The sequence below is a fragment of the Pezoporus flaviventris genome, unplaced genomic scaffold, assembly GCF_033815535.1.
Source record: "Pezoporus flaviventris isolate CSIRO_AGI_PZ_B2104156 unplaced genomic scaffold, CSIRO_AGI_Pfla_v1 ptg000132l, whole genome shotgun sequence".
NCBI lineage: Eukaryota > Metazoa > Chordata > Aves > Psittaciformes > Psittacidae > Pezoporus > Pezoporus flaviventris.
In genome coordinates, this window is record NW_026892680.1 from 304,663 (window position 1) to 321,577 (window position 16,915).

The 16,915-nt window shown below is 46.5% G+C and overlaps 1 protein-coding gene across 2 annotated transcripts; it reads right to left on the reverse strand.

The window, feature by feature from the left end:
* Positions 1-3,680: 3,680 nt before the first annotated feature.
* Positions 3,681-16,856, reverse strand: CPLX4 (complexin 4). Of its 2 annotated transcripts, none has more exons than XM_061478872.1 (3): positions 14,409-16,856; positions 11,897-11,984; positions 3,681-4,339 (listed from the first exon to the last, which is right to left on the reverse strand). In XM_061478872.1, exons 1-3 carry the CDS (start codon positions 14,573-14,575, stop codon positions 4,112-4,114), a joined length of 483 nt encoding a protein of 160 aa, XP_061334856.1. In that variant the 5' UTR covers positions 14,576-16,856; the 3' UTR covers positions 3,681-4,111. The 2 variants fall into 2 exon arrangements, with proteins under 2 accessions (XP_061334856.1, XP_061334857.1); XM_061478873.1 differs by having other exon boundaries at positions 13,969-14,531.
* Positions 16,857-16,915: the final 59 nt, after the last annotated feature.

The following is a 16,915-nucleotide window of genomic DNA, read 5'->3' on the forward strand; positions in this document are numbered from 1 at the left end:
CTCCTTCCTGGAGCAGCATTTATCCCACTTTTCTCTTCAGTTTACCACTTTTTCATGGTAGCACTTGCGAATCCCTCTGCGGCACCAAGTGAAGTGACAAACACAGTAACATCCACAGTGGTTTTCAGCCTGCACTCAGCTTTGAAGACTCTTCTGTTTCAAGCCTGAGGAGAGTGTATGTGAATGGACGCTGCTGCTTCCAGACATAGGAGCTGGCCTAATAAAAAGTGTGACCTCTCTCAACAAATCTGCATTTTCCCTCCCTGCCCCAGCAGGATGCATTCTGTGTAGTTTCTTCCCAGAGGAATCACTTCAAACCAAAGGTTGTGAGTGCTTGCCTCTGCCGGTGCCCACCTTTTGGAGGTTTATGGTCCGGCGTTCCAAAGTTAATTCCTTGTGGAAGTGCTCAGCTTTTCCTGGCTCCAGGTGAGCTTTGCCTTACTCACTGCTCTGGGGGGCTGGGGCCGAAAGAACTCAGCCATCCACTGGCAAAGAGGGGAGAGGCCAACAGAAGAGACAAGAAAAGGTTAGTGTGGCTTTTGTGCACAATATGAAAAGCAAGTCAATACCATTGTAGGGGCATTGGAGGGTACTCAAAGCAATCAGCCAGGGGCCATTGTGCTCCTTTAATCTACATGTGTGTTTCCCAAGAACTCTATTAGTGAAGATGAATGAACTGTGCAATGTCCCTAATTTCTGCTAATTTGGCGCGGGGGGGGGGGGGGGTCATGGCACCGCAACCAGCACAAAATGTGCCTGGCCCTCCAGAAGCCCTGGGCAAACTGGGGAATGGGCTTTACTTGTTGTGGCCTGGTACAGATGCTGCTTTTAGGTCACGTGTCAAAATTGTCAAATACAGGGACAAGACACATTGGTTTTGCCTATAATGCAAAAGCAGAGCAAAAAACCTTCCCCCCCCCCCCCCAAGCAGGGCACACGTCCCACATGGTACAGGAGAGAGCTTCCTCCCTAAGAGAGGAGGGTGCTCCTTATTACAGTTGTACTCGCTGTATGGAACTGCATTTGTCACTGGAGCACCCTTCGTGAAGGCAGTGGAGCTGTCGAGAGAGGAAGCAACTTCCCTTCATCACAGCCTGTGAAACTCTGACACCCCCCCCCCCCCCCCCCCCCAGCAGCAGAGCAGGGATCAGCCCCTCCAGCTCCATCTCCATCCTTTCCCTCTTGCTTTGCTTCAGGCACAGTGTGGTGGCACTGCACTGCTCTGGGGGGACGAAGTCTAACAGCTCCTCTGGTAATCATAGACTGACACAGAGATGCTAGGATGGCAAAGAAAGGTAACTGAATATCCCCCTGTGGGTCTAATGTGTGGGCTGTCAGCTAAACCCTCTGCTGCCAGAGTCACCTGGGACATACGTCATGCTAGGGAACCTGCACCCGCTGCACTTTGCATACTGTGTCACTTCCAGGTTGCTAACAGCTGAAAGAACTGGCTTTGCCTTTTTTCTCCCCAGAAGCTCCTCCTTGTGCAGCGTAAGAACCTTCTCAAAGCAGAGGGTGTGAGAAAGCTGCTGCGTCCTCCCATCACTGCAGCCCTCACACCTTGACAGTCGCCTCCTGCTTGCTCCCTGGTGCGATTTGTGCCTGCCCTGGGGGAGCTGGTTGTGTTTTCTGCACCGCGTCCAAGGTGCTCTGTGGCAGGCTGGACTCTCACGGGGAGTGCGGCACAGAGCCTGAGCCGCTATGGGCTCTGCTGCCCCACATCCTGGCTGTGGGTACAGGGTGGGCCATGGCTGCTCGGGGAGCAGGGCGGCCCTTGCTGGCTGGGGAGCAGCTGGGCTGGGCTCACCACACTCAGCCATCCCTCCGGAGAGAGGGAGTGCAGGTTCATGCTATAAGGCTATATTAATGCAATCCTTCTTTACTTGTTTTCCAATTAGCCTAATTGAATTCGGATTGCTTAAAAGTGGGCACTAGAGACATTTATCCTGATGGGATGATGGCCTTGAGCTCCAGCGATCCTATTAACTGTAAGAACCCAAATCCCAGGTAGGGTCCGTCCAGCAGTAGCTCCCATGTGACCTAACACTTTAATCTGCTCCTTTTCCATGCAGCACACACACACACACGCACACAGACATGTACACCTGCATGCATGCACACAGGTGCACGCACATATGTACACATGCATTTGCCCCTGCCCTCCCAGCAGCAGGTCGGTGCAGCCAGGGCTGGGAGCAGCCCTCACTATGCATGGGGGGGGCCCCATCCTGCAGCTGCCCCCCAGCTCCACTCACTTCTGCCAGCCCCAGCAGGCCCTCGGAACCTCATTCATTGCTTGTTGGGTGATTTTGGTTGTACTCTCTTCTCTGACCTCTGAAACCGTGAACCGGGACATGGTGGTCCCAAATGTGCTGACAAATGTCATCGGCTCCTTCAAACCTTCAGGTGCTCCCAGGAAGCTTTCCAGGATGTCCCAGGCACATTTTAATTCAAAGATCGAAAGCCTCAGGCTTGTGTTTCGTGGGTGAGATAATTCAGTCTCTGAAGCAGCAGAACAGCATGGAGACACCTACCAGATTTATACAAACACAGAGGGAAGACAGAAAGCGCATCAGAAGCCTTGGTGGGTTTAGGCAGTGTTTGAAACCGAGTTAGCATTTGCTAGCCCTGATGCTTGATGAGCATGCTGAACATAGGACTCCTCCACTGAAGAAATGACCTGTTGCAATGTGAGAGCCACTGGCATTCCTCTCTAAATGGACCAGGGCATCCTCTGGAAAAAGTGAGGAAGGAAAACTTGGCAACTTCTGTGTTTCTTAAGTAAGAAAGAATTGAGCAAGAAGACAAGGCACATTTCATAGGACTGCACTGGGGAAAATACTTGATAACAGGTTTTCAGACAAGCCTATGTAGCTTATATTCAAACAGTGATTGCTGAAAGAGCTTTTCCAAGATGATCTCTTGCACCCAAGAACCCCCCTACAAATCGCTGTCCCATGGAGGACAGGACCAACATCTCCAGAAGAGAAGGGTAAAAAGAAAGAAAAACGTGGCAGGAAGGCAGGAAAAGAGGGAAAGAAAGGAGACAAACCAAACCATACTTAGTGCATTAATTCATTTAAAATGAACACTTTTACTTGATTGGGTGGAGGAAGAGAGAAAGGGACTTACAAACCTGTAGGAAGGTGCTACATGTGCTCATTTGCAAACTTCATTCACAGGCTAGCTCTTGGGAGAGCATACAAAGTCCTTCGTTTACTAGGCTCAGGAGTTGTGTACAGCATCCATGTGCATGGGCTGTACAGCTCTGGGGTGGGCTGTCATGCACGGTGACTACATCTGTGCAAGCACACAGCACAGATGCTCCTGACTGATGCTCCTGTGAGCTCATTTTCACTGTAGCCTCTCCAAGGGATTTGCTGGTACCCAAGCCCCAGAATCTGGCACAGAGCAGCCAAGCTGGGGGCCTCTGCTGGCTCTTGGTGTTTGACCAGCATTTGAAGCCAAGAGACATTAAAGCAGCCTGGAGAAGTCTGTGTTGCTGCCTGACCATGCTTCGTGGATAGCTACCAGGCCTTGGCCATTTTTGTCCCAAGCTGTAGAGTTAAATGCTTCACTTTAGCCTTTTGCTGTATTGAGAACAGAGATGGTCAAACCCAGGTTTTAAAGAAGCTTCTGCAGAAATGCCCGCATCGCAATACTGGGTTTGTGTCAAAATGTTTGAAACGTCCATGGTTTTATTAGAAAGAGACAGATTTCTTGCTGAAAGCACTATTAAATGAGTGGCTGCCTGTATGTTGGTGCACCAGAAGCACGTTTTTTCTCAATACACATTTAACAGCATTCTGATCACCTTGAAAACATGGAGGAAGGCACATTTTTTCCCCACTGTCAGCTTTCTTGAAGCTACTTTTTTTTTTTCTATGGGGAAAAATGCTCTGTTAAAAAGTGAGGCTCAGTTCTAACTTCGCACTGAGCAGTCACAGCATGTCATCCCCCCCCCCCCCGGGGTTTTAAGTCTCTCTCTCTCTCTTCTGTATTTACATTTAATGCTATAGAGCTAAGTGCATTCCTCAGCCTGCCCTCACTCTGCAGCCCAGCCCCTCTGAGACAAGGCTGAAGTCATAACCCTTGGACCTTGGTGGCTCTTCTACATCACAGAACATTTCTGCTCTGCTGCCTGTTTGATTTCAGTGAAGGTGGCTTGCGCTTTTTCCTTGATCGCATCCATGTCCATATTCTGGATGTTCTGCAGCTGTCCCAGGATAGAGTCCTTGTCCTCTTCCTCCACTTGATCTTCTGCCACCATCTTCTGAAGGTCTTCTGGCAAACCCACGTCATCTCCAGCCATCTGTATTTGATTCTCATCCAATTCACTCTGGTACAAAGAGGAGAAAACAAGAACAGCGCATGAGAGCCTTTCTGCTGCGCCAGGATCTACCACTGAGCCTCTTCTGGTCACTTGTCTGGGGGTTTTACTGGTTTTAAGGAGAACAAAACCATAGGCACAGATTTTTCAGTCAAAGCTGTGAACTCAGGGGCTCAGGAGCCCCCATACAAGTGCTAAGATTTCTGTTCTCTCTCCCTGAAGGGTTTCAGTGGTTGTTCGGAGGTGTCAGTAGTTTTCGAAACAAAGCCCTCAGTGGCACTTGCCATTTTTGAAGTCTTTGCCATATGTGTTACCTGTGGTAACAAGCTGATACTGCAGGAAAGCCACAAGTTATTTGCATCCACCAAAGACGTGCCAAATAGACTGTCATCTGTTGTGTGATGCAGTCCATGAAGCAGGAGCTTTAGAGGAACTGTGTGGCTATTGTTTCCTTATGCATTTGTTGGTGTGTGCTTTTTAGGTATCAGCACTAAACTGATGCTTTCCTGAAGAAAGACGCATTAAACTTAGGAAAGAATTACTGGAAACAAAGGTCTCCATCTTCCCCAGACTGCATCTAAACTGTATCTAGGTCTTTGGTTGGCATCCCTGAGCTGTAAAGAAGAGCAGGCGCTGCTGGCACATAATGTGCTGGTAAGTGGGGTAATAGGAGGACTTAGACAACAAAAGAGAGGATGAAGGTTGGGTGTGAGTCTGAGAAAGCAAAAGGAGACCAGAAGGAACTGGATAAGCAATTAGAAGGGCTGAGCTGCAGCAAGTGCTACGCACACTCGCTTCCTGCCTGCCCACTGAAACGCTCCATCAGTGGGGCTGTGTCAGTTCCTAAACAATGGTGATTTTGTTCACATTTTATGGTGGATTCTGCTGCATCTAGAGCTCAGAAGAACAGGATATTTTGACACAGTTCACACATCAAAGATAAGCATTAATGCCTCATTACATCTCCAAAATGAAGCATGACAGCAGCAAAGGCCTGATATGAATAAGCAGCAATGCTATCAGCAGGAGGTGTTTTTGAGAGTGAGCGAGGTCTCGGGTTTGCATGAATGAATGAATGCAAGAATGAATGGGAGGATGCATATGAGCAGTGTCTGTGTAGTTCGGGCCCTAGCAAGACAGGCAGACCGGGAAGCTTGACCGCATAGCCACTATTTACTGTGACGTGTACTTACACAGCTTTGTATTTGCAACAGCTGTACTGATTAACCTCATTTCTCCTCTTTTTTGTTAGGAAAATATGGAGGAGTGTTATCATGACAGTTACTACTATGTGGCTAAAACGAGTAGGGATGTCTCTTGACTCCTCTGGGTGAGGCTTGCTGCTGGCAGATCTGTGGGAGCTAGAAACAATATCCCAATTGGCAAAAGGGTTCTTTATACAGTGCACACAAAGGCCACTCTGGCAACATGCACGGCTGTTCGGGGTGTTGTTGCCCCAAAGCCCCCTGCCCTCCAGAAGCCTGAAATGTGACGCACAGCCCGGTTTGGTGTTCAAAGTGGTCTCTGACCAAAGAAGAGCACATTCAGAGGCAGTCTAAAGTAGCACAGCTCTAAATAAAATCTAGTACAATCTAAAGTAGTACAATTCTGCCCAAGTCACCTGCCTCTACCCACTTTGCATTTAGTCTGTCCTTGAACAGACCGAGTATGAGCTTCAACGGGGTAGGGCTGCTCAACCACAAGCAAAGCAGTACCTAAGATGTGTGTGGCCTCTTCTTTCTTCTAGAATTTGCCAGAACTCGTCCTGTTACTTGGATTTGAAATGGAAATGTAGGATGAAGTTTCTGATTTGACCTGTTGTGTTGTGTTTTGTTTTTCAGGTCTGGGGGAAGTAAGTTAAAGCGTGTTTTCTCACAAGGAGAGACCAGAGTATTTTCCCACAGGATGTTCTCAAAGTCAGGCTAATGCTGCAAGTGCAAATCCACAGTGAGGTTGCAAGCGCCAAGCTCTCCCTTCTGAAAGTCAGGACCAGAAATGTGGTGCTGTGAAGGCACTGTGTCTGTTAGCTTCAGACAGCAGCTTGCAATCAGAGTGTGAGCAGGGTGTGCAGATCCTGACTGTCCCACCTGGACGTATGTGGGGACTGTGCCTTGCTGAAGGTCAGAGAGGGGCTGGACAGCGATAGAGGCACGACCCCGCAGCAGAACACACTCAGCTTGGACTACAGAGGGCACCCAAAACAGGCAGAGCTCATGGACAGGCCAGCTGGGGCTGTGGGCTCTAACAAACCCATACAGAAAGCCGCTCTGGACCCTGCCAAACCTGCACTGGACTGGCTGGCCTCCCTCCTGATGACTCCAATCCTCATAGTCTCCAGGTCTCTGCAAGTGTTCAGCCACGCTTTTAGGATCTCTGAGAACACAGAAGCAACATCTATTCTAGTAAATTAAATATGCCTGGCACTGGTCTCTTGCCCCAAGGCCAGCTGGCCTGGAACAACCCACTGCAATGCCATTGAGCTCTCTTGCCCAACCAAACAGGGTGGTCCCCTCTAACTGCCCATTGGCAATGCCTGTCCTAACTCCACGACCAGCCCTGGGAAGTGCCTGGGAGAGTGCCCAGGCCAAAATTGGGTCAGACGCTACTCCGACAATCCAACAGCATAGGTAATACAGCCCTAGTGACTGCTCATATTCTTTGACCCTGATTATGCATCTGGAGTAGTCACTCAGATCCACCTAGTGAGAGGTGCAACGTAACACAGACGTCTTTATGCAGACGTGATACACAAGTGTAAACAGAAAACACAGTCTATAATCTAAATACAGCCTAAACCTGTCTATATGAAGGCTGACTGTAAACAGATCAAAGTTCACAGACTAACCCACAGGGGAGCCAAACGGTTTTCAGCATCACTGTGTGATGAACTGCTTCCCTTATGTCTAACTTACCCTGTCTTAAGATTGACCTATGGCTATGTGCAAAGATCCTTTGGGTGGGTGAATCCAGACCTCATCCTGTGAGTCATCACCTATAATGTTCCAGTTACATACAAAATCAGAATTCATCCTGCCTTGACCTGCAAGTGGGATTTTTGGTAAGTAGCACAGCAGCCCCACGCTGACTGTGCCCTCCAAGGGCTGCAGGTACCTCACAGGGAGGCACAAGGAGCCACAGGTTGCAACCAGCAGCCCTGTCTCCCACTCCCAAACACCCATTTGTGCATCCCTGCACAGGGATCACACTTTGCAGCACAGGAAGGTGTGCGGAAGCTGCTCAACACCCCAGCTGTCAGGGCCTCGTAGGCATCTTCCTATGTAGGAACAGGAGCAATCCTGTTCCCACTGCTCCTGACACTCACAGTGATTCCATTTTGCCACAGCGGATCCACAGCTGTTTCACTCTGGTCTAAAAATCCTTTAGATCAGCAAAAGAATTCAGCACTTACTGCAGCTCAGCCCTTCTAATTGCTTATCCAGTTCCTTCTCCCACCTCCTTTTGCTTTCTCCTTCATCCTCTCTTTTGTTGTCTAAGTCCTCCAGTTACCCCACTTACCAACCCATTATGTGCCAACAGCCCCTGCTCTTCTTCAAGCTTAGCAAATGCTTGTTTTCAGATGCTTATCTACAGCCTGTATGCTTTACGAAGAGCTTCCCCTGAGCCAAGTTTCTGTTTCTGCCTGGTCAATGTGCATCCCCTGCAGCACAGCCAGAGCTTATGCAAGGGCTGCATACGAGTTAAAAATCCTTTAATTCTGGAATGGTGCTATTCATGAAATCAAGCCTTGACAATATTCCCATCATAACACAATAGACCAAGAGATTACATGACTACACACCCCTTTCATGGGGAGAACTTTCCTTTTTAATGTCTACAGCAGCACTTGTGATTGAAAAGACACCTGATTGCATCCGAATACTTTCTCTCTAAACATCAGTGAATGAGAAACATCCTGCTGTTCAGTAACAGAATCTCACAGAGCAATGCCCACACAAGTGCTTTGACTAGGGAAGGGATCCACCTGCATGGAGCAGATGACACAGCCCCTTCCCGAGGTGCTAGAAATTCATACATCACAACACAACCCCCAGCACTTGGGCAGAACAGCAGCACTGATGTGGCAATACGCTGACAGGGAGCAGCGCCAGCTGAGGTGACGTGGTGGATACATGTGCAGACCACTGATGTGAAAGGGGTGGTGGGGCCCGTGGTCAATATGCATGCCCTGAGGTTGCCATACCGCAGATGAGGTCCTTGGACAGGCCTGTGGTCAGATGTTCCTCTCCGGGCACCATCAACTCACACCCCTGTGTTTAGACCTTGCAGAAGGTAATTGATTACTGGATCTCAGTTAAGGAAAGAGAAACGATTAAGAGAGTTTGATGTGGTTTTTTATTTACTTATAATATTTATCTATTTATTTTCTTTAAATATTTTGCATAGAGGTGAAGTATTGAATACTCTGGAGATGAAAAAGTTGTCCATAGATCAAACGTCTCATGGCTAAAAACATCTTTCTGATGACAAACCTAAGTTGACAATTCTGTTAATAGGATTAGGTTCATTAAGGGACTGCTTTCTCTTATAAATCTAGCCCAGAGAGCATGGAGCGTTAGCTTTTGCACTGAAAAAGGGGCCCTGCTTAGTCTTGAATTTCATGCTTTCATTTACAATGTGTGCTAGTGATTGATACTGGTAATATTCAGGGTTTCTATCCCCTACTAAGCTACCTGAAATGACTTTCATTTTTCAAAATAATTAATGCATTATCACACATCTGAGAGCATTTTGCTGCCAGAATGTATCAGAGCGGAATTTTTTTATCAGGGACATACACAGCACGCACATCATAATTTCATTTTCTTCCTGATACAACATACGTTTTCACAAGGGCTGATGAAAAGAAAACAGACCTTCACTCAAGAAGTGCTACTGAGGCAGACACAAATGCCAAAAAGCATATCCTGCAAAATTTTACTTGCAACCACTGCACCTCAGCAAAGCTGAGTGGATGCTTCGTATCTTCTTTGCTGGCTGAGACCTCCTGCCCTCGGAGGCAAGCCTTCTATTGCTGTTACTGCAATCTGGCCCCCAAAGTGCACTGCGCATACCAAAGTCAAGATGCTGTGAAGATGGGACAGATCACCACAGCATGCTCTCGAGTGCAGGGAGGTGGCAGTGTGCTCGTTGGAGGTCACCAGCGGCGACTGCAGAGACCTAAACGCCACCTCAGAACTGAAGGAAGCACTACAGACGGGAGACTTTCAAAATCAGAGACACCCAAGCTCCCCTGACCTGGAGTTGAGAGCTAGGCACCAAGTTGTCCTGAAGCCTTTGAAACTACTGCTGCTCAGGAGCTGGCTCAGCGCACGCCTCCTAAAGGAAAACAAAGCCTAATGATATTTTACTGCTCAGCTGCTAATGAAAATGCTGGTGTTTAGAGGTTTAGGCCTGCAATCCAATCAGCCACTTCAAATCTGGTACTTTTTTCTTTTCATAATTAATCTTTCTGTAATTAAACTCACCCTCAAGATACACTTTCCTCTGCCTTGTCACTCTGCTGAGCACCCAGGCCTAGAACAAATGGTATATTGCAACTGATGAATGCAGACAAGCATTAGCATATAATCTGCCCTTGCTCCTTCTACCCCTATATATGAAGGGCACTTAGGGACAGGACAAGGAGGGATGGCTTTAAGATGCAAGAGGGGATTCTGAGATGAGCTCTCAGGCTTAGGCTCTTCCCTACGAGGGTGCTGAGGCACTGGGTGCCCAGAGAAGCTGTGGCTGCTTCATCCCTGGCAGTGCTCAAGACCAGGCTGGATGGGGCTTGGAGCAAGCTGCTCTAGTGGAAGGGGTCCCTTCATTTTTTAAGATGACAAACTGTGCCTTCAGCCAATTTTAAAAGTCAAATGTCCTGACAGAGCATGCTGACCTGAAACGAGTTGTTACAGAGAAGTGTGCTCCCTTCAAATCTGCTTCTGAAAGCTTTGGTCAACGCTGATGCGTGCAGAGGGTGAGCAGGGGCAGCTTGACTGACTGTGGAGAAGCCTCAGCATTTTCTCCTCTTGCTCCCCCCTCCCAGCACCAGCCTCAAACCATTCTGGCATCCCCTTTAAAACAGCACTTCTCTCTCTTGCAGTCACCTAGCAAGGGTTTGGCTGCAAAGTCAGAGAAAAGCCATTTCCCCCCCCCCCCCCCCCCCGATTATAAGGCCTGCCCGAACGGTTAAATGCAGGTGGTATAACTTTTATCTGAGTTCCAAGGCTGAGTCACTTCTCATGCAAATTGTAACTGGCCTCGAGGGTTAAAGCAAATGATGGAAGAGTGCTGCAATTTGATGAACGTGGCACTAGAGGGCCTTTGGCAGCTCAGGCTTAGAAACAACATCAAGCACACTGCAAAAAAGACCTTATTTGTAATTCGTATTTACAGCATCTGGTCACTTTCTGAGCACAGGTGACTTTATCAGCTTCTAATTGCTTGACTGCTGGGTCCCTCCTTTCTGGGAAAACCCAGCGCGCACAGATCAGACCATCAGGACACTGCCTGCGAAGGGAACAGCAACCAGAAGACTCCGGGTAACAGCCATTCTTTGATAAATAAGGCATTTGCTCAAATAAACAACTTTGAGCGAGTCCCTGAAGTCATACTTGACATAACTGCAAGATAAAGACATCTTAACGGAGCTGGGAAAATAAACCTCTTTAGAAATCTTTTATAAGCAATGAAGGAGTGACCAGGCTAAAAGCAGTTTAGTGGCATATAAACCACCACCATTCTCAGATTAGTTATTCCTGGGAGAACTCACATGACCCTTTAACAGTCTATGAGTAAGGAGCCTACGCAACCCTGAGCCTCCAAAGACTTAGCAGAAATAAGCTTTTTTCACTGCCTGCACACAGACTGAAGCTCAGGGATGGATGCAACCCAGGTTTTAGAAGAGGGGAGGCTCCCTGTGGTACCCCAGGCTATGGGAACACACGGTCTACCCATCTGTGTCAGGGTGGAAGGAAGCAGCTCTTAATCTTTCTCCCTTTCCCCAGTAAATCTATGAAGTCAACAACAGCAACTGCAGAATCTGTGTCTTGGTGCAAATAGTGCAGAGTAACACAGCATACGGGGCTAAACCAAAGAAACATAAGAGATCGGAACACAAAATCGATGAATGTTATGTACATAGTAGAATAATTTGGAAAGTCCATGAAACAAAGATCCTGCTCTCCCCTCAGAAGGGTCTGAACACAACCTCTGGAACTACAGAGATCTCTGAGAACGATGTAAAACTCTGCTTAAGACAGCACCGATTCTAATAAAGACAACCCTCCAACCTGCAGGTCCTTGTTAGTGCCTTCTGGTTCATTCATTTCATCGATGTAGGGCTCCCTATGGTGCCTTTCTGTTAGACTCACCTACTGAGCAGAGAAAAACAGGTCTAAAAGAAACAATCACTGGGGAAAACCGTAGCTCTGGGCTCCTCCATTTCTGTACTGAACTGCAGAGGGGATCCCACTAGTGAAGGCAGTTTGTCATTTTCAGGACTGTGTTGGCAGCGTTTCCAAAGCTGGCGACTGACCTAGGTGAGGTCAGGAACTACAGGCGTACCTTTGGGAGTCTGTACTTCTCTCTCAGGTGAACCCTCAGACAGGCTCGCTCTGCTTTTTTCTGTGCAAATGCTGCATCTCTTTCCATCCTGGAAGTCAGAAAAAGTGTTTCAAGATACCATTAAAATAGAGTCTTTTACACTGAAGCAGTTGCTTGGCTGCATAAAGCTACACAGAGGAGTTTTTCCCAAAGTTACGGATCTTGTCCAAAGGCACAGACGGAGTAATTATTGATATCAGTAAAGTGATGCTAAGGGGCCAGAATTCCCACCCTCCTGCTTGTTCTCAGAACACTTCCCTTGAGTCCTGTGAAGAAGAAAGATAAACCAACTGGGAAGGATAAACTGCTTGTCTGGCATTTCTATCTGTACTAGCTGTTACTGCTCACTGTAACAATGAACAACTCCACAAAGCAGAACAGGGCAGTTATGCTTATGCCTTGCTTATTCCACTGAGGCACTTACAGAGGACGCAGCCGCCCGCCAATTCTCCTGTTGTACAAATGGGACATTCTCAGTATACCACCACACACGCAATGGCAGAATAGCCTTTCTGGGTCAGACCAAAAGTTTATCTGTGCTGGAGTCCCATCTCCACAGGTGACGGTAATGGAAACAAAAGCATCAAAACTGCCCAGCTTCCAAAAATCAGTGGTGTAGGGTACTGGAGCTGGAAATTGTCTCTCCATCATTGTTTTTAATAGCCTGGGATGGCCTCTGTCATCCATGACTTTTCCTGCTCTTTTCTGCATCCATTTATTGTTTCAGAAGAATAAATTAACTGGAAACCATCTTAAACTTCTTTCAGCCACTCACTGATAGGAAGATTGTTTCGAGCCTCTCTGGCATGTTTTCCCTCTGTTTCTCAGCCTGCCTCCCATGTTGCCCACTCCTCCAGAGGAGCCATTAGCAGCCATAATCAGTACTGGGATATGTTCCCACAGGGCAGTGGGTGTGCAGCATTACTGCGCATCCCTTCGGCTGTCCTTTGAGGCTGAGGGGCAGGAGGGGATTTTCTGCTCAGGTAGACCGGAGCTTTTCACTTGTTCTGGCATCATGGGAAGACCTGGCAAAACTCAGTCGGCCAATCTCCCACCAATGCCTGGCCTAATCTTAAGCCTTTTTGTTCTAGAGGATCTAATCACTCCCTGGAACATGAAGCCGTGTAGGAACAGGAAACGGGTGTAAGAGTAGTTGTGTGACAGGCTGTGATGCACAGCACAAACCGGTGGTCACCTCGTGCTTAAACTCTTGTGATGCTGGAAGCAGATTCTATGTGACACTGCCAGCACAAGCCACCCGTTTGTTTCTGCACAGGACGTTTTCCTGAGACACAGCAACCTGCGCTTTTTGTGCACAGATTTTGTCCTCTTTGAAAGTACTTCATGTGTTCCTACCATGGCTCCAAACTGTACTTCCCAAAGTACTGCACCGAATCCTCAGTACAGGTCAGTGTGTAACACACATGCCACACTTGAAAACCTGACAGAAGGAATCCTTTTTCCAAGCGTTTTCCCTATCCCAGGGATACTGTTTTGATTCTCCGTTTCAATCAAGCATCTTCCTGCTGCCAGGAGGCTCTCTCCCTTTTAAATACCCCTTGACAAAAGGCACAGCAAAACATTCTGTATTCTGTTCCAAAGGAAATGATACTATTCAGGGGTTTATGACAGAAAGGGCTGCTGCTAAATGCAGACCCGGATACCTCAATGCCGTCAGTCATTAACCTTTCACCTATAATCATCTTATATGAAGGATTTACACGACCATTATGTAATTGACCATTACAGGAACAGATGCGTTTGAGATTTAAAAGTCAAGCGTTTTATTTATAATTATGTATGATTTGAACTCCTATCCGTCAAGTCCCTCTATTTTACTTCTGGTTTGATATTTAAACACAGCAAGTGGTAAAAATTGTAGTCACAGTCAAAAGATTGAGATTCATCAGTTGAAAAGCGCTGATTTTGTAGTTCGTAAAAGAAAAACCAAACTGAAAAATGCAGCTACAAAAAAAATAATCATCTCAAATCTTTTATCTAGATAAATATCATCCATTTAAAGCAGCACTCACTGCTTGTTCCACATCTGCCATAATAGATGCGGACAAATAAAAGACTGAGTACTGAAAGTGTATCCACACCGAGTTCTAGGTGAACAAATCATACATATTTTAGAATTAACTCCTGCACAACAGCTTGCTCCTATGGATAAATGACAGGTAAAGTAACATCAACTAGGAATGAATCCAGCCTATCGAGGTGTGGAGATAGGAGGGAAGCGTAGGAGAGAGTTGGGGGGGACGACAGGGGACACGGACGGACAGATGACACGTATAGTATTTATCGTTTCCAGTTGGTGAACTTTTATTTTGGAAAGTCTCTTTAGCAAAGGTTCATCTGCTTTAAGAAAAGGGAAGCACACCGAATGTTTGGCTTTTTCTTGGGTTATTTTTATCTGCACAAAGTTACCACCACTCAGCCCCATACTGATAATAAGGGAACAGGTACTCACTTCTCCTCAACCATTTGCTTTTGATATTCCTCATACTCCTCTCTGGTCATTCCTGCAGCTGCTGCTGGATCAGAAGGAGTGCTTTCTTCTTTGCTTTCTTCCCCTCCACCTCCAAGTCCCAAATTCTTTACCTGGTTGCTCAACATACTTTTCATTAGAAAAGCCATCTTCAAGGAAAAAGGAGCTATAAGCAAACAACTACAACAAAGCCAAACCAAACCAAACACGTTCTCAAAACCAGCAACTATAAGCAAGAGAGTTTCTACAGCCCCATCAGCTCTTCAAGGGCACAATGCTAGTGAAACGTGAATGCCAAAACCAGTTTGTCAGCCATAATCTGGATTAAAGAGTGAACTCCTTAATATCTAGAGGCAGATGGTTCAGATTACTCCAAAAAAGTCATTAGATGCAGCTACCTACTTTTTATATTAATACCTTAAGCTAATTTACACACACCAATCAATCATAGTGTGAAACAGCATTTTGACTTCTTAAGTCTCGAAACTCTCACTTTCAGAGATGAAAACATTCCCTGGAACACAACAGATCTGAATTAGAAGCCTGGCTGACTAAATGCTCATAGTGAAATTCGGGCTACTGAGCCAAAACCCCTTTTGGATATACACTAGAATTCCTCATTAAGCAAAACCCCCGACCCTTTTTATCCATTAAAATTTTATCACCTTGGACAGAAAGTACATGGAATGGTTTTTCTTCATCCACCTTTTGTATGGTTGGTTTGCCTCACATGTGAATAGGGCAGTACTGCTAGGGTTACTTGATTTTCAAGGAAGCAATTGCAAACAAAGCAAACCACATCTTGCTACTTTTCACTCCTTAGTATTTATTTCAACTCCTCCAGGTGGAGGCTGTCTCCATCTAGGTCACCACTTTGGCGCTGCACAGAATACCTGCTGGCTTTAATCTTTACTGTCAGTAAAGGAGAAATTAATCTCACTGATTCTGTATGCTATAATACACCCTCGCTAGCTTTTGTTTGTGGATTGCTTCTGTAGGTCTTCCTCTTTCAACCTTTTATTCACATCAGTAGCCCCACCAGGTCTATTCAGGTAAAGATTTTCAGAATCTGCTATCGAGACTACAGGCTATTTTGGGAAAGAAAAATGACCTGATAGGTCTCAAAAGTTCCAGGGTTTGGGTTTTGAGCATTTATCCTACTGTGACCAACTGCACATGCCTTAATGAAACACTAATTTTGATTATCTAAATGGTTCTCCCAGCACTCATAAATTCACTGAGAGATGGGAGGATTCCCATTTGCCTAAGGCCTTAATCTGTATTAGAGCCTTCAATTAAAGCAGGCCTCTTACTGTTAACAAAAAAAAAAAGGCAGGACGTTCAACAATCCTGGATTATTAATGATTAAACAAGAAACTTACTTTTTTAAATAGAGTACACTCAGAAGCACAAATTCCAAATCACAACAGAACTACTTTGCTAGCACTTCAGAAGTAAATCCTAATCCAGCATCTCTTTCAGGACAAGGAGAGTCTTTGGAGGAGCACTGAGACTGCTGAGCAGTAGGGCAACCCCATGACCCAGAACAAGTCCACAGGAGCCCCTCTCTGCTATGCAGCCTAATTTAAAAGGAGGAAGTGAAGATAAAGGGCTGACTTAAATATAAGAGGGGCTTGGCCAAGAGCAAGTCCCTGGAAAAAAAAGCAATGGCTAATGCCCAAACTACAGCCTGACTAAAATATGTAACCTGCCCCATCCTGCTCAGAACACAGTGGATCTCAAGTGCAGAAGACAGATAAACCTAAGTGAGGGGAGAAGGTGCTTGGTCAACTCACTCACACATTTCTAGAAACAGTGGATAGAGACAGAGGGTGCATCACAACTCCAGAGCAAAGCTTTGATCTCACTGACCTTCACATCCACTGCTCACAACAGTGGGGTGCTCACAGCTTCTGGGTGGGAGAAAACGATGGTCAGTGAGGGAATTCTTACTCTTCCTGTGGGAGTTTACCACAGAGTTTACTGTGCCCAATAAACAGACACAGTTTACTGGGCAGAACAGTTAAAACCCAAACCCAAAGCAAAAATCAAAAAGCAAACAAGGAGACAGAGCATTCTGGTGACAGCAGTTTGGGGAATCAAAAACAAAGCAACCAGCAAGGAACTCGATTGGCTGTTAAGAGACTGAGAAGTTGACATCCTACTTTACATTTAACTCTAAGCATCTGATCCTCAAGGCAAGTCTGATACTCTTAACACAAACTTTAGAGCAAATCTTGGGTTTAGGTTAGAGCCACTCTTGCACTAGACCACAACACAGAGGATATAATTCCTCTGAGCAGAATGAACTCTAGATTCAGTGTATCTTTCTAACCACTGCCAGTCATCTGCCCCTTCAACACAGGCAGAGCCTCAGCCTCTGAATGCTGTTAATTCTCCAGTGTCAGGCAGGACTGAACCCGGATCTCAAAGTATTCGAACTCTCTAAATAGAGGGTAAAGAATGCTTCAGATGCACTTGCCTGGATT

Excerpts from the sequence above, each read along its gene's own strand:
- CPLX4 (XM_061478872.1), bottom strand. The coding sequence starts at position 14,575 with ATGGCTTTTCTAATGAAAAGTATGTTGAGCAACCAGGTAAAGAATTTG. Across the intron at positions 11,985-14,408 it reads AAGCAAATGGTTGAGGAGAA|GATGGAAAGAGATGCAGCAT; the intron begins GTGAGTACCTGT and ends TCTGACTTCCAG. Across the intron at positions 4,340-11,896 it reads AGAAGTACAGACTCCCAAAG|AGTGAATTGGATGAGAATCA; the intron begins GTACGCCTGTAG and ends TCTTTGTACCAG.